Source organism: Diaporthe citri (genome assembly GCF_014595645.1).
Source record: "Diaporthe citri strain NFHF-8-4 chromosome Unknown scaffold_12, whole genome shotgun sequence".
NCBI classification, from domain to species: Eukaryota; Fungi; Ascomycota; class Sordariomycetes; order Diaporthales; family Diaporthaceae; genus Diaporthe; species Diaporthe citri.
This window is the reverse complement of record NW_025064857.1, coordinates 1,591,464-1,611,866: the sequence shown is the minus strand read 5'-3', so window position 1 is coordinate 1,611,866 and position 20,403 is coordinate 1,591,464. Positions and strand designations below refer to the sequence as shown.

The 20,403-nt window shown below is 53.6% G+C and overlaps 7 protein-coding genes across 7 annotated transcripts; 3 read left to right on the top strand and 4 right to left on the bottom strand.

Annotated features, from left to right (window-relative positions):
- Positions 1-14: 14 nt before the first annotated feature.
- INS49_004720 (uncharacterized protein) lies at positions 15-2,031 on the bottom strand (the record flags this gene model as incomplete). Its single annotated transcript, XM_043165508.1, has 2 exons — positions 15-1,040; positions 1,129-2,031. 2 exons carry the CDS (start codon positions 2,029-2,031, stop codon positions 15-17), a joined length of 1,929 nt encoding a protein of 642 aa, XP_043018223.1.
- A 6,401-nt stretch (positions 2,032-8,432) lies between these two features.
- On the top strand, positions 8,433-8,846 carry INS49_004719 (uncharacterized protein; the record flags this gene model as incomplete). The annotated part of the gene is made up of 1 exon (XM_043165507.1): positions 8,433-8,846. The coding sequence occupies one exon, from the start codon at positions 8,433-8,435 to the stop codon at positions 8,844-8,846; it is 414 nt and encodes a 137-aa protein (XP_043018222.1).
- Positions 8,847-10,012: 1,166 nt separating this feature from the next.
- On the bottom strand, positions 10,013-10,415 carry INS49_004718 (uncharacterized protein; the record flags this gene model as incomplete). Its single annotated transcript, XM_043165506.1, has 2 exons — positions 10,013-10,093; positions 10,215-10,415. 2 exons carry the CDS (start codon positions 10,413-10,415, stop codon positions 10,013-10,015), a joined length of 282 nt encoding a protein of 93 aa, XP_043018221.1.
- Positions 10,416-10,969: 554 nt separating this feature from the next.
- Positions 10,970-11,926, bottom strand: INS49_004717 (uncharacterized protein; the record flags this gene model as incomplete). The annotated part of the gene is made up of 2 exons (XM_043165505.1): positions 10,970-11,601; positions 11,668-11,926. 2 exons carry the CDS (start codon positions 11,924-11,926, stop codon positions 10,970-10,972), a joined length of 891 nt encoding a protein of 296 aa, XP_043018220.1.
- An 864-nt stretch (positions 11,927-12,790) lies between these two features.
- On the bottom strand, positions 12,791-14,835 carry INS49_004716 (uncharacterized protein; the record flags this gene model as incomplete). The annotated part of the gene is made up of 6 exons (XM_043165504.1): positions 12,791-12,828; positions 12,880-12,918; positions 12,982-13,246; positions 13,307-13,852; positions 13,917-14,496; positions 14,585-14,835. The coding sequence occupies 6 exons, from the start codon at positions 14,833-14,835 to the stop codon at positions 12,791-12,793; spliced, it is 1,719 nt and encodes a 572-aa protein (XP_043018219.1).
- A 1,446-nt stretch (positions 14,836-16,281) lies between these two features.
- On the top strand, positions 16,282-17,925 carry INS49_004715 (uncharacterized protein; the record flags this gene model as incomplete). Its single annotated transcript, XM_043165503.1, has 3 exons — positions 16,282-16,827; positions 16,887-17,229; positions 17,318-17,925. 3 exons carry the CDS (start codon positions 16,282-16,284, stop codon positions 17,923-17,925), a joined length of 1,497 nt encoding a protein of 498 aa, XP_043018218.1.
- Positions 17,926-18,538: 613 nt separating this feature from the next.
- INS49_004714 (uncharacterized protein) lies at positions 18,539-19,424 on the top strand (the record flags this gene model as incomplete). The annotated part of the gene is made up of 2 exons (XM_043165502.1): positions 18,539-18,780; positions 18,857-19,424. 2 exons carry the CDS (start codon positions 18,539-18,541, stop codon positions 19,422-19,424), a joined length of 810 nt encoding a protein of 269 aa, XP_043018217.1.
- Between the last annotated feature and the right edge of the window lie 979 nt (positions 19,425-20,403).

The window sequence follows — 20,403 nt, the reverse complement described above, 5'->3', positions numbered from 1 at the left end:
GCACTGGGCCAATCTCAATTCGGGTATTCGAGACCGTGTCCGAAGCGAAACAGTGGGTCTTTCGTGTCGAAGGGCACATCCTCTCGACTCTCGCTCGCAGCCTTCATCGACCGTGGCAGGTCAAACGGCAGCCTGCCCCGGGGCGACGACTTCCCAATGCCCAAGCACACGTCGAGGAACGCGTCTGTGTCGCCCCCGTAGTTCGCTGTCAGGGCACTTCCTACCCAACTACTACCGTTGGCAGCCTCCTGGGCCTCGACAATGGGCGTCAGCACAGCTGGGCGGTCCAGGTAGACATCGACGATCGATGTGGGCACCGACCTGATCAGGTTCGACACGCGCGCGGCTTCTTTCTCGGGAAACTCAAGCGACCCTGAATGGAACATCGACTCGAAGCCACCCGGCCGCGCCTGGTGCGGAGCTCTCAGCCGGACCAGCGCGATGTCCGCCTCAGCAGGCGTGTCAACGATCTTCAGGCCCCGTCTCCGGGCGACATCGGCATCCAAGCCCTCCACGTAGAACGTTCTGTCTTGTTGGGACGCAGGGAGAGGGAACACCGCTCCGTGGTTCGTGAGTACTGTGAACGCCTCCCGTTGCGCAGCCTGGCCCTGCGCGATGAACTCGGGCTTGCCCGCAATTCTTCCCGCCTCTTCTACGTCCACGAAGCGCTTGCCGTCGAACAGACCGAGCACGAACTTCTCCCTAAGCACGCGGCGGACCGACTCGTCGATGCGCACCTCTGAGACGAACCCCTCCTCCACGGCCTGCACGACCAGCTCGGGCACCGACTCGCCGCCGAACTGGTCGCATCCTGCGTCGAGGATCTTGACCGTGCGCTCCAGCTCGCTGAGGTGCTCGCAACCCCACGCTCGTGCCGGCATGTCCTGGCCCAGGATGACTGCGTCCGTGACGAGGCCCCAGTCCGTGACGATAATGCCCTCGAAGCCAAGCTCTTTGCGGAGGAGGCCCGTTATGATTCCCTTGTTAAAGGCGAAGCCGACTTGTTCGTACTTTGTTCCGACTGGCATCGCATACGAGGGCTAGAGTCACGTAGCATAATCAGCTTCAGAGAACTTCACAGCACTGAATCAAGAATTCAAGCAAGCTCCGATCAGTTACGCAACGTACCATGATCTGTCTTGTGCCAGCCAGAATTGCCTTTCTAAACGGCTCCAGATGATACTCAAAATTTCCACCAGGGTAAATCTGCTCTTTGCCGTAGGTGAAGTGGGAGTCCTCCCCATCCATCTCAGGGCCAGCACCAGGGAAGTGCTTCGTCGTCGTCGACACGCTGTCCAGACCATCCCCAGTCCTGGAAAGGCGCCCCTGAAGACCCCCAACACATGCGGTAACTAACTCGGAAGCCACGTCGGCGTCCTCTCCAAACGTCGAGTTGACCCGCGCCCACCGGTACTCGGTCGCCAGGTCAGCCTGCGGGTGTAGTGCTACGCGCAGGCCGACGGCGATGTACTCCTGCCGAACGACATCCGCGAATCGGCGGGCGAGCTCGGGGCTGCGCAGCGCCGCGAAGCCGAACGTCTCGGGCCACTGACTTAGAGCGCCTGCCCGGGAACCCGTCCCGATATTGGTGTCGAAGTGGTTGCGCGGGTCCGACGACAGCGTGACGGGGATGCCGAGCCGCGAGTGGTCCAGCACGTGCTGCTGCAACTTATTGTGCCAGCGCGCGACGAGGCGCGGGTCCGAGATTGGGCCGATGATGTTGAAGTGCGACATCTTCTTGTCGTCGAGCATCTCCCTGGTCGAAGGAAACCCGTTTGCTGGATTAGCCTCGGCGAGGGAGCCTCCTGGACCCGGAATGATCATATTGTGGAATAGCTGCCCGGCCTTTTCCTCCAGTGTCATGCGGGAAAGGAGGTCCGCGACCCGCTCGTCGGTCGACAGACTGGAATCATTGTATGAGTACAGTGGCTTTGTTGTGGCGGCTTTCTGTGGTGATATTCCGGAGTCATTATCTGTCGTCGTTTTGCGATCGACACTAGAACTCCTCGGACGTGAGCTGTCGGCCGTCATGATGCAAGAACGCACGGGGAAGCAAAACAATCAAAACGCTATTCCATGAATCTCGAAAAGAATCACCTGAGTCTACCAGCAAGTTCAGCAAATGCAAAGACCCTTGAAAGAGAGGCATAGACAGAGAGAGACTAAATACGATCAGTCCATGAGACAAGCACTTGCATAGCGAGAACACTGTCATGGAAGAGTGGGCCCTCTCCTCTGCAAGTTGTCAAGCCATGGCCTTTTTAGGAAAGTGTCACGGCCCGACACGCAGTGAGGTCCGATAGGGAGCCTCACGCCATCGTGGAGGGGCATGACTACACATATGGCGGTCGCACGGCATACTCGTTGCAGCTGATGTGTCTACCAAGTCCGGCGAGTCTGGCACGCACAACCGCAAAGCCTTTGACGTGAATAGCCCTTGCGTCTCCTGTCGTGGGTCGGGAACACGAAGGGGGGATCATCCTTGTGGGGCCAGTTGTCAGAGAGGACTACAGCCGAGGTTTAGCCGGGCAAAAAAGGTCTGGTTTTGGTTTCGCGGAAACCCCGTCAAAACTTCGGCCGGCTGCTAGCCTGTGCCAGGAGCGACTCAGAGTTATTGCCGGTCGCCTACTCCCGTGGGCTTTGGCTCATGCGAATCAATGGATGCCTGCCTAGTCTACATGGATGGGCCTGATCTAACCCCTCAACCGCCGATCACTCAGAGAATTTAGATTCACTTCTTCGATGTGGGCCGCCAGAGCTTCTCTGCTTCCTCTCGTCTATATCGGGCGCCGAGAGTTGCTTCAGGCGTCATCGCCCGGCAAAGCTGAATTGACCCCCGACTACCTTCACTGTTCCAAAAAGCCTCGCGCCTGGCAGTCAGACTAGCGATTGTGTGCTTAATAGCAACCAAATCTCATTACTGAGACTGTCCGGATGTCGTGTTGGAGTCAGTCACATCGCGGCTGTCTAGCATGTGGACAAAATATCAAAACTGCCGCGATGTTTTCTTCCATGCGTATGGTCGGGTCATGCTTCGTCAACGATTGCAACCTCTACGTCTTATCTTTCGAACCTTCTCCACTTGGTCTCGTGGGCGAGTTCATCAGCCGAAATGCCCAACCCATGACTCACAAAACCACAGGATCGAGAAATGGCTTGAGCTTTGCTAGAGTCTTCCAAAAGGCTTGTCGGCTAAATCGACCAGCTCGTAGGACTTCAGAATAAATTTTCCGCAGCCTCACCGTCGCGTTCCCAACAGTGGAATGAAAAGTCAGATGCATGACCAAGACTGCGTTGTCTGAGGATTACATGTCTTCTTGCGGACGCTACGTGAATGTACGGCCAAATCTGGAAAGCCTTGGGTCATCTCCCCAGGCCCTGCGGAGAAGTTCAACATATTACCCCCCCGATTTCAACGGCAGGCTTCGCAGGCATGTCAAGCCAGCGGCCACACGTGTTAGACACGATGTCACGCAGCTGGCCCGGACCCTGTCGCAGATTAATGAACAGCCTTCCGATCAGTAGGCACTGGACGTAAGCATCCTGCAGAAACTCGAGTCTAGCCGTTTAGGGACCTCTCGTTGACTGCCCCCGGGGCTGCAGAGGTTTTGTCTGTAACGCCCTTTCCATCTCAATTTACTGATTCGTTGCGAGGACTGCGCTTATGGCCCGCCTTCGCTTTCGCTCGAGATGGTTTTGTGATTCGGAGGAGCCGAGGAGTCTTCCCAAAGTGACTCGGCAGCCGAATGGCGTCTCATAGACTCGTCTGAACGAACGAGGCGCTCGAAACTGGATATCCCGGTCTCAACATGGCAGGACGCATATGGATATTCGTCCAAAAACGATTGCGCGCCTGATTTGGCAGACATGGGACATACCTTGTTGTTCTCGAACATCTCGATTATCAGCAATCTGGTTGAGGTTTGGGTAGGACTGGAGTCGTGCCTTGGAACGGCCCCCGGACCAAGCAGAAGACTTTGTAGCGCCGTTGTCCTCTGCTCATCGCTTGAGAAGATGATTTAGCCTGGACCGTTCACTGGATCAAAAGGCAAAGTCTTAAGAATCAGCCTTACGGATCTGGCATAGAAGGTCTGCCTCGGCTCATAAACATCCCATCATGAAGACATGCAGTCACACTTCGCGCTAGTCTAGCTTCCAAAGGGCACCACAGCTCCATGACCGCCATTCTAGTCTGCAGGAAAATCTTTAACGGGCCTTGAGGGCTTGCGCTGGTTTGCTGTCAATTAGCCCCAGGAGACATACGTGGGAACTTATAGCCACCTGGGGGCCCATCGTGGTACTATATAACCGTGGACTCGCGCCGTGAGACGGTTCTGGGGGGCATAAAGGGCCGAACCAGTTCACGTGTAGAGCATGACGCGACACTGTCTCATTCGAATTGTATACCATCACGCGAAAGAATTTAGGCCGTGCTTACAGATTAGGGAAAAAGAACAGATTGAGGCAAAGCAACAGGACAAGGAAGAAGAGAAACGCGACAGAAGAGGAACTTCAGGGGAGGGGTGGGGGGAATAAAATCAAGGAATGGCAACAATGGTAAGAGCACCTCCTGGAGGTATACATCAACAAGATCGGTTACCGGCCTAAGGAAAGCCGGCAGAGTGGTGTCTTCTAAGCCATCCGCCCTTTCTAACCAAGCTACTATCGAAATATTTCCATTGCACATGGCCGATTTCCGCTTCTCGAGAATGATATCCGAGAACAATTGCATAGGCTTGCCAATAAGAAGAAGCAATGATAAAAGGCAGTTGAGAAGGTTCGGGAACACGAGACCACGGGCATCCCCGAGCAATGAAGGTGGTCTCTCTACTCAACTGCCCATTACCACGGGCTGGGGTAAAACGGATACCAAACAGCATGTTCAACAAGTTCCCATCGCTGTTGCAGTGAAGGCTACAAAAGTACGTATGTGTTTGTGTGAGCCAAAGGATCAAGGGAAACGGCACCTGAAGTACGACGCACGTTTCTAATGCCACGGGTCGTCGGCACAACACTTCGTCTGTAATTCAGGCCCAAGGAATAAAGCCGTCCAGCAGTCGCCTCAAGGGATTCCGCCTTCTACACTGATTACACCGCCCTCTCTTTCGCTGAAGTCCTCGCCTCTTCCAGCTCTGATGCCGCAGATGATAGGCGACCCACTTGCACCGGATTTTTGACATCCTACAAACCCAGAAATCACTGGCCAACCGGACGACTTGAGCAGCGCAGAAACGACAGCAGAGCCGCATTGCACCGCGTCGAACTCTACCAATGACACACGACCATGCTGGAGGGTCGGCTCGCTGACGGATGCAGGGCTCACGGGACGGCAAGAGTTGACATTCCGGGTGTAGGTGCCAGGGCTGGCTGCTGAGTCCATCACACCGTCCTTGACGATCCTGCTCACTTCCCCATTCAGTCGCTTGACCTGACGGGGCTGCCGTGCCTCGGGCCTTGTGTGTCAAGACCATCGCAGCAGCTACGCTGACACAATCATGTTGAGACTGTCATGGCATGCCATTCCCGATGAAACACAGGCCTGAGCTTTACGGGGTCGTTCAATGTTCTCAAGCCCAGCCACAGACCAAGTCCTCACGGCATGCTTCAGTCGTCGCCACGCCTGGGCAAGCAGCGGCCTTCAGACTGGGCTGGGGCGACATTACGGAAGAAGCGGCCGCGAGTGGGTTGCGCGAGGTGTCACCGTGTGGGCACCCCAACTGTCACACCCTCAAGCAGGGGGGGGGGGGGGCGGACAGACGCCTATCGTCATCCTGACTGGCAACACCGAGCAATCAATTGCTCCCTCAGCGGCGGCTACACATGGGCAGGCACGGCGACGAGCCGGGCAAGCTGGTGCAGCGGGAGCTGCAGTCAACGAGGGGGACGAACATGTGACCCAGGACGTATGTGAGTGTGCGCCTCAACAAAAATAGCCGGATTCAAAGTGAACAGTCAGCTTGGGGAGGGTTTATCTGTATGCGCGTCGGGCGATGAGGCAGCCCATGGGTGCATGCAACACACCTTGCTTCGCGATGAGTCCGTCCTTCGATGATCCTAGAGGGGGAAGGGCAGGTTTGTAAGCGCTTGAGTGAAACCCACATATCCCTCGGCTTGGTGCGCATCGCTGGTGTGGCTTTGCTCGTCTTGTGCTGGAGAAGCAGAGATGTGAGGTCGAGTGACTGGGTATGAGTGAGCGAGGTGTGCATCGCCACATTCGCCACATGTTGCAATATGTGGCTGATCAATGAAACAGGAAAAGAAAAAAGAAATGGATCTCGATCGTGGTTACAGGCTCAGCAGATGGGCAAGAGGAGAAAACCTTGGCCGGCGGAGCACGGTACGTGGGGGACAGCCCTCAGGAATTCTGGCCGGCCCAATCACGGCGTGCATGACTTTTTGGCCTTCAACGGTTTTTGATCGGCCCCGGTCTTTTTGTTGAACTTGCATGCTGCAGCCAGCTGATGATGAGAGAGGCTCGAGAGACGATCGGACTTCAGCTGCCAACCCTGCAGTCTGCTGCAGCCTCCGGGGCCTGTTCTCACTTTTGCCGACGCAGGAGAACAAGGGCTGTGCAGGCGTGTCGCGCCAATTGGCTGCGCGATCAACTCAACTGCCAGGACAGGATGGAGGGCCGCAGAGTTTACCTCCCTGTTCACCCGACAGCCCGAGATGCAGCTGACAGCTCGCATTGTGCAGGATGCAGCAATGCAGCGGGCCATGACATCAGGCGGATGTGGGATGGATGCATGGCCCTATCTGCCATGCAGCCCACACGCTGCTGATCTTGAGCCTCGGCGCGCGGGAATCTCGCTGCTTCTGCTGTCTGTTTCGTCAGCACAGCCAAGGTCATTCGTCTGTGCAGTGGCAGCCGGCCCTTGTATGTGTTTCGTTTTGGTCGCGTTGCATATGTGTGGCTCTGCCGGTTTTGAGTTTCGCATCGCAACACACGTCCCGACCTCACGGGCATCAGGCTTGGTTCTCGTCACTGCCGAGCAACAGACTGTGTGTACTGTCTGTGTTTATTCGCGGGGGGGACAACACACTCGCCATGGGGAATCATTCTTTCCCAGTCATTCACCGTCTTTTGGTGAGGCATTTCCACGGCCATTTCGCCCACGCCCTGCCCTCATCCTGCTCCGTGCTCTCGACGTTCCGGCTCTAGCCCACGTCCCGTTGTGGTCCTGGTCCTGCCATTTTCCTTGCTTCCCGCCCTTGCAAGCTCTGTTCTGTGCTTGGTACTGTCACTGTCACTGTCGCTATTATTACTGCACCGTCATGCCCTGCATGTCAGACTGTGCCAGGCTACCAGCACAGGGGCAAGTGCTAATGTCGTGCCCGGATTGATAGGCTGCAACCGGGGATGCTGTTCAAGGTTGCAACGAACTGCTGTTGCTACCCTTGTTTGCTCGCTTGCTCGCTTCGTCTGACAATCTGTAGAGCTAGCTACCCGTAGCTAGCAGCTATCTCGGCCTGCATGTTCTTGTTTCCCCTCTCGCGTGCTCACACAACAAGCCGCATGTCATATCATGTCACAGACATCACCTTCGTCCAACGTTGTCTGCTGCTGCACACGCTCACCAGACACCAATTTGGCTCACCTCACCTCACCTCACCTCACCTCCAGCCTTCTCCGTTTTGCCCTCGATCGAGCAAACCACCGCCCTGACTGTCTTGACTCTGCCCTGACCTTCCCGTCCGTGAGAGGGCAATCCAGGGGCTCGGCCTTATTATTCCAACCACCCTTATCCCAATTCGGGGCTCCACAAGGGGGGTCGAGCTCAATCTGACTGAATCTGGGCCTCGCCCTGCGACGGGGCCACTGGGCCACCAGCAGCGAGAGACAGACCAGGACAATTAACCCAATCCGCACTTGCATTGGACGACCCCGGCTGATTGCCTCTGCTGCGTTTCTCCCCGCCGTGTGTTGCCCGGCTTGCTCCACATGTCCACCTGCCCTTCATTCGCTTCCGTCGTCTGGACTCTGGCCTCTGCCTGAGGAGCCGAGTGTCACCGACGTCAAGGTGCTGCATCCCAGTCTGTTTGTTTCTTTTCTCCCTCAGGGCCCTCTCCACATCGCAGCCCGGGGCAGTTGAGGATTGAAAAGCCTCCGATCTGCCCATCTTGGTCCCCTAGAGGGAAGAGCCACAACCAGCCCAACCAGCCAGTCACACTCGGTCACAGTCACTCGGTCTATCTACACACAACCTCTCCAGCATTGCTCGAGATAGACACTCGGACCAAGGCAGAAGCCGACCTCTCCACCATCCACCACCGATCAGCGCGCGCATTGTCGTCGCAGAACATCATCGTCGCAAAATCATCCCAAGTTGTCAGACTTGCGCCAGGTTTTGCACCCACAGCAGCAATTCAAGATCATCCTTATCTTGCCTATCTCGATCCGCCCATCTACCCTCCACCACCACCACCATCCAATGCGCCCATCTCACATCCTCGCCGCCCTGGGCGCCACCACCACCACCTTCGCCCAGGCACAGGACACAAAACCCAACCCGGACCAGGTCGCCCAGGCCACCGACTGCTCCTCCTCGACAACCACGACCTGGGCCCTCCCCAGCACCTCGGCGCCGTCGACGATCCCGGCAAACTTCACCGTGACCCTCATCGACGCGCCGGCCAACAGCACAACCACCGACGGCTCCTTCACGCTGACGATCACCAGCGCCGGGACCGGCCCCGTGACCGCCACCTCCTCGTCGTCCCCGGCCGCCGCGTCCAGTAGCAGCAGCAGCGTCGCAGCCGCGGCCGCGGCCGGGGAGGGCCTGTCCAGCGATAGCAGCATGCTGGGGCTCGTCATCTTCTTCGCCCTGTCGTTGTGCCTGCTCTAAGCGGAAAGAGGACGAGAGCAGTTGCTCGCCCTTCGCCCTGGAGCCCACCACCACATGCGCCATGCTAGCCGTGGGCGACGATTCAAGCTGAACTGCACGAGGCCTTGACGGTTTTTTTGTTTTTTTTTCCATTTCTTCTTTGCTTGTTTCCAACAACGAGCACTTGATTTTCTTTACTTTGTGTCCCACTTTTCGTTTTTATGTTCTGGGGCCAAACGGGGTTAGGTTTTTGGGGGCGGATTTTCACGAACGACGATACCACTTTTGCGCACACAGCGCACGACATTTTGCATCACGGGGAGTTTTTCTACGGGCATGGGTTTGACGGTGCAACCCTTTTTTCGAAACGATCATTCGGGCATACCCGACCACATGGCTCAATTCGAGGGTCACGATTCTACTGTTTCTTCTGGAGTTGGGAAAATGGGCAGGTCGAATTCGGCTGCATCTGTAGCAGGGCTGAGGGGTGGAAAGGGAGCCCCCCTGGCCGGGGCCGGGTCCCAGGAAAGAACAATAATGCTTAATCTAGACAGGATCTGAGAAAGGATAGCATTGCATCTACCCAACCCCTCTCTCTCCCGAGACAATCTGTTGCGTTCCAGCTGCGCGAGACACGGTTCCGCATGCGGGAGGCGGTTGCGGCCGCGCCCGCTGCTTCCCGTCTTCCATTCCAATACCGCCCTCAGCGCGGTACTACCAGCCCCTGGAGGTACAGGTTTCTCTCGGAGAACGATAGTCTCCCCAGTCCTGGAACATCCTGATGCAGATGGAACTCCTCGCGCTTCTTCTCGCAAACAGTGTCGCTCCCATCTGCCGAGGTTCTGGCCCGTTCTTCTCAGCCTCCTGGTGCCCGCAACCGCCTCGTCAAACCGCGGCGCCGCAGACGTCCACCAGCAGTAGCTGTCACGTTGGACCGGGGGCTGGCGTCACCGTCCACCACCATAACCTCGGGCGCTGCACGACACCACCCAGCCTCGAACGGTGTAGTGCTTGCGCCGTCTCACGTCTGGCGTGTTGCGTTGCACGCCTCGTTTGGGTGGCCAGACTCCAGGGCATTTGAATTTCCGGGCTCGTTGCGACCAGTCTGTTGCCTTTTGTCCCCATCCAGCAGCGTGCGCATGATGTAGTCCTCTCCGGGCACCAAGCCATAGTCTCAGCGCATTGCCTCAGGCGGCGACGGGGACTTGCGCCGGCGTCTCGTCGGCGGCCGGGTCGGCATCTGGCTCGTCGGGTTTGGGGAGACTGTCCTGTTGCGCAAACGATGTTAGTTCAACAGCGCACAACGACGCGATACAAAAGGCTTCCTTCCGCCCGCGACGCAACAATGCGGCGCCGATGGGGAGACTGCCCGGCTGGTTATTCACTCACCACCTCGTATATGACCCGTATCATCAGGCTGCAGCTGGGGCACACGGCGATGTCGTTGGACTCGTCCTGCAGGTCGGCCAGGGCGATCTCGAAGCGGTCGCCGCAGGGGCACGGGTAGTGGTAGGTCTGCAGCGTCTCGTCGTACGTCATGTCCTCGATCTCGACCTCGTCGTAGACGGATATCTCCTCGTCGTCCGACATTTTGGCTGTCTTTATTCCTGTCTGTCTGTCGGCTGTGCGGATGCTGAACTGGCCGGGTGGCGATTGCAGGGTGTTGGTCGGAGTGCGTTCGAGTGAGGGGCGAGGTTGGGTTGGGTTGCTGACTCCAAAGTTATTCCAGATGGGATCTCGAGCAGACGGTGGCAGAAAAGATTTGATCGCTTAGGGAAGGCGGTCGCAACTTTGAGTCACATTATTGGATCGCTTCATCCTAGTGCTCTGGAAGTACCTAGGTACCGTCAACGGTGGGTGAATGACCATGCGACAGCTCCTTCCTGCAGAATCTCTCCGAGTCAACGGTCGAATCACTGTGCATGGGACTGTTCTCATGGTGTTTGCCTCTTCATTTGCGCCATTTGACTGAGAATTCAGTGTGGGTTTGCACATGCTAGAATCAAAAGAAAACAAGAGAAAGAAAAGCAGGGTATGTGCAGCGACAGCCAGCACGGTTGTGTGTCTGGCAACCCCCCTACCCAACTCAGGTGCACACTTCTTCTTGGAGTCACCAGTCGTCAACAGCCATGTGCAGCTGATACCTATGACACAAAGCCGAGGCTCCGAGCCATGATGTAGAACATGCTCTCCTTCTCAGGCGGGTTGTTCCTATTCAAGGCCCAGCCCACCGCCACGCCCGACTTGACCTCCGTCTTCACAGCCCCGTATTGAAGCCCCAACGCTTCCGACACCGCCGACCAACTCTGAGACTGCAACGCCGGCTCTATCACGCAGACTTTATACAAGCGCTTCCGAATATCGCTCTGAAGCATGCCCTTCATCACGCTGTTCATCCTCACTGGCCAACCGCTGTCGGTGTTGACAGCAGTGAGGCTCATATTGTCGAGGTTTTTGTGGAACTCATCGTCAGAGCTGGTCTCTAGGTCCACAGTGTATGTCACTTGCGCCTCGTGCATTATGTCCTCGTTGAACCGAACGGCGTGGGAGACAATATTTCGCGTCAAGTTCAGGGCGTCGGGCACGATCCTGGCAAATACGCCAAATGCCCGCAGCAGTTGTGCAGCCAGCTCGTCGATCTTGGATGCTCTGTTTGAAGCGAGCCACGGGTGGTCCTTGGTTGGGAATAGGTCGGCCCCGGTGCCGCCTTCGTCGTTGCCCGTCGGGAACACGGCGTCGATGGCTTGTTTTCTCCACGTGTGCCTCGCAAATTTATCTGTGGCGGTCATTCAATAAGCCGCCCTCCTTGCTGTAGTTCTGAATTATAATGCCTGCCTCCTACCTTCCGGGGTCTCGTTCTCATACTGCATCAGCCAGTCGATCTCGTCGATGTTCTTGATGTAGTACGCAGCATTCTGACCCGTCGCAGCGTAAAACTCCCTTACACCGTCGAACGAGAAGATCTCTTGCACTAAAAATCTCCAGATGTATGCTGTCCACATCTGGCAGTTCGTGGCTTGAGGCTGTATCGCCAGTTCTCGAAGGTCGCTGTTTTGCGTTAGAGCCGACCGAAAAGCCTTTGCTGAGCCTTCTTTTGTCATGGCGAGGGCGACGCGCTCTCTGTGAGATGGGACAGCCAAGCATCCATCCAAATCTGAGACAAATACGTCTATTTGAAATTTTATATTTGCAAATTTCTAGACTTTTCTTAACAATCATCATTCAGCATCGGGTATTCGACTTGGCCTACCAATGCCGCGGCTTCGGGCAGCAGAGTCTCCTTTGACCGCGACCTTTGCAATGCCCTATTGATGCTCACTTGCCAATTGAGATCCCTTTGCAAGACCTTAACCTGGTCCCTCAGGGCATTGTTCTCCTTTTGCAAATCGGTCCGCCCCTCGACGCGCGAAGAAACCATGGTGTGTTGCGTTGGGTCGATAATAATCAAGGGTCGGGGTGGCTGTGGTAGACTTTCCTGCGGGTTGAACTATCAGACCAATCATCCACCGAGTGCGAGTGCATTGAACTGTGTTATTTGTATTTGCTAAAACGCGTCTGGGCACATCTATACTGTATCCGGCCTGTAGTCGGTTGGAGCTCACAAAGACACAAAAGTCACAATGTTATCTTTTGGCTTGGGCAACTGTAATTTCAGACAAAGCAGATATGATCAAGGCAGGAAATTGTACAACACGGGTGCGCACTCCCAGGAGTTCCTTTTAAGGAATTAGACCATGAGTCTAGCTTATCCACCTTCTCTGCATTTCCTTGCCTCCATACTAGCAAGTACGGCTGATGGACTACATGTTCATGATTCTAGACAACCAAACTGTCCTGCTTTGCCCTATTATGGACACCACAGCCCGTGAGTTTCGTTGCGTGTGCAGCAAAGCATTTCAAGTACAAGATACGAAAACAGAAATGCCAAGAATGAGTGTCCCATGGTACATCTCGCCCAAATGCAATTATAAGAAGTCCGCAGTGACGCTGTTGTAACGCTGGCCTGTATCTGTGTCAGTGACCATGCTTGGCCTGAAAGGTCTAGTGTACGTACCGTTGTAGATCAACGTGAATGTGATAGTCTGCGATTTGTCTATTGTCCAAGTCAGGGGGCTTGAAAGGACTATGAAGTGATGTGGGAGACATAAGCACTTACAGACAATTTCAATCTGGCCATTAGTGGAGAAATACATGAAGCCGTCAATTCCTTGGACCTTGGTCATCTGGCTCTCAGGGATTTGGCTGAGGTCGGCCTCGACAGTACAGAGCTCCCGGACCGTTTCGGTCTTGCCCAGAGGCGCCACCTGGGAGGTCTCGTCACTGTAGATGATGAGGTAAATCCGCCGAGGCTTTCCATGATTGACTTTGTTTGTCACCAAGAAGTCCTTGAAGAACTTCTTGCTGTCGGTGACAGAATCGCCCTTTTCAAAATAGTAAGCAACGGCGCATGCTACTGGGTTGCCTACCGGCTCTTAACTGACCTGATTGATGAACCAATTCATGACCTCCACTTCGTAACAGCCGTTCAACCCATCCCAGCGGCGCTTGTCGAAAAGCTCGGAGTGCATGGAGTCCTGATAAGTGACAGTGAGTTCCGTGCCGTAGTGCTTTCGCGCCTTGTAATTGCTGATTCTAATGCGTGTACTGTCCTCTGGGCTCATTTCATGGAGACCTTTCATCACAGCACCCTCAACCACAGCCGTCCACGCACGACGTGACCGATGTACTTGGATTTGTCGTTCTCTGATCAGAACATCTTGTTCAAGCTCTTCCTTCAGGTATTGGCATTGACCATACCCACCGACCATGATGATGGCCGTGATGGGAACATTGGAGGCTGCGATCTGCTCAGCAACCAGCAGCTTGATCCTCTCGATACTAGGTTGGAAGAAGGAAACAACGTCGAAAGCTGAGATTCCGATAAGCTCGTTGGAAATATCAGCTTGACGGTTGTTGGCAAGGCCAGGCACAGTCACAAAAAACCTGTGATTGTTCGCTAAGAGAGCGGAGTTGACTCGGGGTTTGATCTGGTAAGATGGTCAGTATTTCAACCCACTAATAGCGTCTGGGTTCACGACGAGAATCACTCACACGTGTATCAAAACATTCCACGGCATCCCTAAGCACTTCGTCATCGAAGTATTCCAAATCTCCAATCTTAGACACAAGCCACGTTCTGAAGCGATCTGTGACGGTGGCACCGCCGCACACATCGCCAGACCCCCGAACTGCCTCATCAACTACAAGCGGATGTAGTTGACGGATGATGTAGCTGATGAGGTCGACGGTCCCACCGCCCGCGTCTAGAATCATGAAGCATTCGCCTTCATTGACGATCCGGGTCTTCGATCGCTGGAGCTCAGATATAGCAGCAGCCTCTGGCTCCGAGAGCACAGTGATGTTTTGGTTGCCGCGAAGGTCCATCGCATCCTGGAACGCGAGCTTGGTTCGTTGAGTGGCGCGCTCGCTCCAAATTGCCGGGACTGTGATCACGTACTTCAGCTCATAGTCCTTGACCAATCCGGCTCCAAGGGAATTGGTCAATGCCTGCAGAACTTCGGCCCCGAGGAGCGAGAGGTAGTCGACGATCGCTTGGTCCGTCCTTCGATTGTTGTAGGCGCGTATGTTCTCGGGGACAACCTCAGCTACTGAAGCCCTATCATCTAGTTTCCTAAGTTCATGGAGCTGTCATCAGCAATTTCCCAACCCGTTCACAACACATTAAATTGATCCCAAAGAAGAGCTCTTACAGTTTGAACCACCGCAAGACCTCATTGCTCGGGGCATCAGACGGCACCAGGAAACCCCATTGAAGATCGCCGTTGCCAAGACGCCTGAGTTTCGTTGGGACCTTCTCGGAGTGTGTCTTCACGCCCGAGATGTTTGGCCATCTGCTGATGATCTCGACGTTGCCCGATTGAGTACTCGTGCTTATGGCCCATGCAACGCCTGAGAAGGTTGTTCCAAAGTCGACACCGATGACAATTCTTTTAGCAACTGAGGGTGCCATGTTGTGGTCCGACTGCAACGTTCTCGAAGATTTGTTCCGGCGGCTTGTACGTGGCGTTACGATGCTTTGCGTTCTCTGGACAACAAGACCGGCCGGGAGCCAGAAATATCAGAGAGTAGTGTGTCTTCAAGGAGACCCGTGGACACAACCGTGCTTGTTCACTGATATGAGAGAAATACCACCTGGAAAAATAGTTTGTTGCACTATTTACCTTGGATGCAATCCCCTGGAAGACTATAATCCGTGGATGGATTGGAACTCTGGAATGCGTAGATGCAGCTTGTGTGAAAGTCTGAAAGGGACGTGAAACCTACGAGTCCTTGTGGCCCGAACGTGGATCATGGAGTTTGAACGATCTCTTTGTTGATGTTATCTGAGACAATTTGCTTGATTTGCGCGGCAAAATATTCAATGCCCATTTGTGCCAACCTTGCGCTCCCAGGCATGCTTGTTCTGCTCTGCTACACTCAATAAGAGCAAATCACTTTGCAACGATTCAGCGTGCTACAACTTGGAAGTTGACTTACACCCACATCACAGATGAACGTAAACAATCGCATAGGTCGCTCTCATAGGTCTCAAATAATGAACATTCATCAAGTCGAAACAATTTCGTGAAACGGTCAGGCTTTACGATGTCCGCGATGACACAGACTTGAATGCTTTCTTTTACCAATAAGCAGCCAGCACCACAAGACCATGTTCTGGTCAGAGACAGTTTCAAACTTGAAAGCTGTTGGGTCTCAGGGCTCAGAGTGTTGTGAGAAGCTCGAGGATGTGTAGACAAGCAAAAATCAGTCTGTAAAAGGCAATGACGAGCGCAACTGGAATGCGATTTGCAGCTATTTTTGAAATCCACCCGGACATCCGAACTGTGCCATAAGAACTACAAGTGATCAATCTATTCAAGGTATTCTGATGCAGGAACTTTCCACCACGACTATCTGTCTGCTTTCATCTCGAATCAGAGCTTCTCAAGACGACGATAAAAGATTGCGTGCGCCGTGGAACAAGCTATTGAAGTTTCTCACGACTCTCCCCCGAGTTTTTGCCAGGGTCCCTACAGTGAATGACAGAACAAGAGGTCCTTGCTACATTTCATCACAATTTCGATCGTTACACTACGGCAGAAACCTAGCCATGTGCTGGCCTCGTGGCACAGAGACCGGCACAAGTACAAACATCACGGGAGGCTCAAATGCGACAGAGAGAAGATCGCGGCCAAGTCAACAAAAACGTCACACAGACCCTGAGAATGACCATCTGAAAAGACTCCATAATGAGTCACAGAAGGGGCGCCAAATTCCTGAAGCCGCGGACAATGTGCGGCGACAGGAATATCATGATTTGCTGCTGAAGTATGATGGACTTAAAGAAATCTATTCAGCTCAGGAAAAAGAAATTGGGCTTCTTCGGAAACACATCTTAGAGACCCCATCGAACGAGATGAGTCACCGCATGGACGAAGTGCAAGACCGATTGCAACAGATCTCCATCAGTCTCGACTGGTTCAGGAGCGAGCATTCCAAAGTCATCCATGAGTATAACAAACGCTCACAGCACAGGTTCTCAATGCGGAAAATCTTGGATCGTCTCACTAGTACGCTTGTCATGGTGACAGAGGAGAACCAGTTCCTCAAAGCAGGCCCTCCCATGAATGCAGACAGGCCTGCAGAATCGGAAAAGGACGAGTTTGAGTCGACGGCTGAGCCCGAAGAGCAAGTCCGGAGAGGAACCTCGACAATCCATCGAAAGAAAGCAAGGTCGAATCTGAGGTCCCCAGAGGTGGAGACTTGTGCATCGCAGTTGAAAAATTCGCATGAGCAGCTCGTGCACAGCCCGGGACGACGGACCGATGACCTTCTCAAAGAGATTTCAGCTACACGTGCTGAACTCTTGACCTTGCAGTCAAAGCTGAAGTCGGCTGAAACGCACATCGTCAAGATTGGCGGAAATCTGGGAGCCCTTCTGCCTCGAGAGACAGTCAAGAATGTAGGTACAGATCCAGACTAGTGATAAAGTCGATACTGACCTCGTGACGATGGATCTAGGAGTTCAGTTCCCTCATCGTTGCAACACAGATTTGGGTCTCAACTTGCGTGCTGCCATCAATCAGCAGTGCTGAACAATGTTTCCAGGCATCTGAGCGTGCTCGGAATGTGTGGGCCGGAGACACGGCACTATGTATCTCCAGATGGCGGAATCGGGACTTCTTTGTTGCGAGCGAGTTCCCTGCGGCAGACGAGAACATATTTCTGGTGATGATATTTGACATCCTCATTGATAAAGCTTTTTTCGCCAAGGTCCGGTACCTCGAGGAAGACTTACAGAGGGAGATCGATGTCATCAAACAGCTGGAGATATCAATGAATCTGAACCTCGAGTCGAGCAGAAGTGAGTTCATCTTGTAACTCCCAAGTCTCGCGAAACTTTCAAAATCGCTGTAACTCTCGCATTGGACGCGATGACTGACGGAAGGCAGGTTTGTACAATGCTCGCCGCTGGATGTCAGAAGCGTTGGCAGCAATTCTAGCCCGCGAGGAGACGCAGGCTTTTCGTGATGACTTTTCGCATGTCCTGACACACTTCATAATCCGTTCAATAGGCCTGGCAGAAGTTTTGGGCCCAAACAAGCAGGCTGCACTAGACATAGCGGCAATCTCGATCCGGCAGGACGTTGTCCTCCCTGCTATAGAGCTCGGTGACAAGATGCTATGCGCCATTGACAAATACTCTCTGGATGTTTCATCTTACTGGTCGGTGCCTTGCGCCTTCCAGACTCAATTCTTCCGAGACCTAGAGAACTTGGACTGCAAAAACCTCAGCGGGGATCCCCCCAGGTTCAAGCTAGAGAAGATGCAAAAGCGCCTGTCAGATGATGAGATCAAAGACCAGCTGAAAGCTATTTGCCCGGCCATTCCTGCGCTCCTCTTGACGGAGGTTGACGACAGAACGTGGGGACCTCCCACCATTCTGGTGAAGGAACAAGTATGGGTCGCGTGGCATTCAAGGAGGAATTTGACACTACGGCCCGAAGAACGGGGGTTCTTTTGGTTCCTCTACAACCGAGAAGCCATTCAATATGAGTGAGGTCACAGGGAACCTTTCGGATCCATGGTTCTTATTTTGGAAGATGGAGGCAACCACGGACTTGAATCATGGGTCTGCATTGTGACAGGGTCTCGCGGTTGAAAGTTCACAATCTTGATGCCTGAAATTCCCTCTTGTCCAGGCACCATGTGGTAGGAATCGATTTCCTCTGACAGCGCCTTTCGAGTTGAGGTCATGGAATAGGCATTCATATGTCTACGGAGAAAGTCGAGACAGATGTACTGAACAACCAAGTGCAATTTCTTGAGTGTGAAAGAGAAACTGGCCACGCAAGATTCATAAACAAACAAGAACTAGGTAGCAATGAGAGGTCCATGTCAATTTGGTCCAATAGCACGTCAGGCATACGTTCTCAAGCCATATTAACAAGGAAACGCATTGTCATACTCTGAAACAAGGCACGAAGAGTCGTCTGGAAAGCCAGTCTAGATTTCGAAGTTTGGCTTATAAAGCATCCTGTGTCTCGCCTCGAGTTCGATTTTGTCTCGAGTCCAATGATACTCAACACTATCTGCAGTCAAGAGTGCGAAATCTACGCTGAGGCATGATCCCCAAATCCTTCTCGTCAACGACATCACGCGACTGGCAGAAAATGGAACCCCGTCAGATTGAGTGTGCAATCTGCGCCGAGACCAAAGACGCAAACGAATTCCCCTCGAACCAGCTCACCCTCAGCTGTCTGCACCCGCCCTCGACCTGCTTCGACTGTGTCTCGGCGAGCGTCAACACACAGTTCGAGACAAAGCTGTCTACCAGCATCAGCTGCCCTGAGTGCCCGCAACATCTCGGGATGGACGCGGTTCGTTGCTGTTTAACCGAGGAAAATTACTCAAGGTATGTAAGCCAATAGAGATGCACACCTGTGTTGATTTTCCATGGCATCACTCATTTCAATTCGCCTTGAACGCAGGTACAAGCAAATTTTCCTTGAGAAAATCGCCCTGAGAGTCTCCAACGTGGTGTGGTGCCCATTCGGTTGTGGTACATCTCAGGTACACAGCAGCGGCGAACGACAGCCAATTGTGCAATGCCGCAACTGTGGCCGTCCATTCTGCTTTGTCCATGGCGTTGAGTGGCATCGAGAGCACACCTGTGACGAGTACGACATGCACCTGCGTGATCCGACCTTTCGCAGCAAAATCCAGCGAGAGAATGAATCCAGGGAGGCTCTGAGCCGACACATCGAGGAAACCAGACGGCGCATGCAGCACGCCGAAGAAGAATACCGACTGCGGTGTCTTCGTGAACAACAAGCGGCCGAGGCACGCCGCATCGAAAAGGCTCGGATCGCGAGAGAAGCGAGGGAGGCGGCCGAGTGCGCTGCCAGGGAAGAGGCACGGCGTCGGCAGGAAGAAGAACAGAGACGGGTGGCTCAGATCAAGGCTGATGAGCGTCTGGGCGAGCAGACGGCCACAGCCAATGCGACGCAGTGCCCGGGCTGTAAAATGTTTGTTCACAAGATTCTGGGTGGTACGTAACCCTGGATAGCTCAAATCAACCATTCCTCCTCATTTTCTCCTTTTACTCCTACTCATTGTCCTTGCCCCTCCGATCCCTATCTTCTGCACACTTAGGTCGCCTCCGGTACCGTCGCTGACCAACTATTTACAGTATACACATGACATGTAAGTGCCTCTGAGAGAAGAGCTCCGCGAAAATGGACAGCCCCACCACTTGAGGTTCGATTGACTGACTGACGGAAATGCTCCGTTATCGAAACACAGGCAGATGCGGAGCAGAATTTGACTACGAAACTGGCAACAAGTGGCAGAAATATTGGTAACAATAGGGACTGCACATCTAGGACGCTGAGACCGACCTACAGTACCATACATTTGATACTTATGTGGAAGTCCAGTGCATGAGATAGCTCGCATAGATGGATTTCGACCGAAAGTCAAGTACCAATCGAGTAGTCGCTTGCAAAATGTCTTTGAAAGCACTATACTTCCAGGAGCATGTAGACGGTGAAATAGGGAGACATCGGCGGGACTCATTTCACCGCCGTCTTGATAAATGCATGAAATGTACATCTATTTCTCTAATACCTTCCGGACTTAAAACATCAAAGAGAGAAGAGAATCCAATTTGATGCGTGGATGCCATGTCACAGTCCTCGTATAGCCATCTGATCCTCAATCCGGCCATATTGTTTTATATATCATCTTAGCCAACAATAAACGTGCTCTTAAGCAGCTATCTTAATTACATGAAATATTTATGATCTATGTGTTGTTATGTATCTGATTTAATCATCATTGTATCTGATTTAATCATCATACTCTTCGGAGGGGGGCCACTCAGAAGGCCAGAGCGCCCCAGAGCGCCACAGACGGCAGAGTGCTATAGAGGGCGCAGAGAGCAACGTAGAGATAAATTATGTAGGCTCTGAAAGGTACTCATCTTTCTTGGTTGATTTCCAAGAAAATGATGTACTAGGTTGGCCGCTGAGTAGGC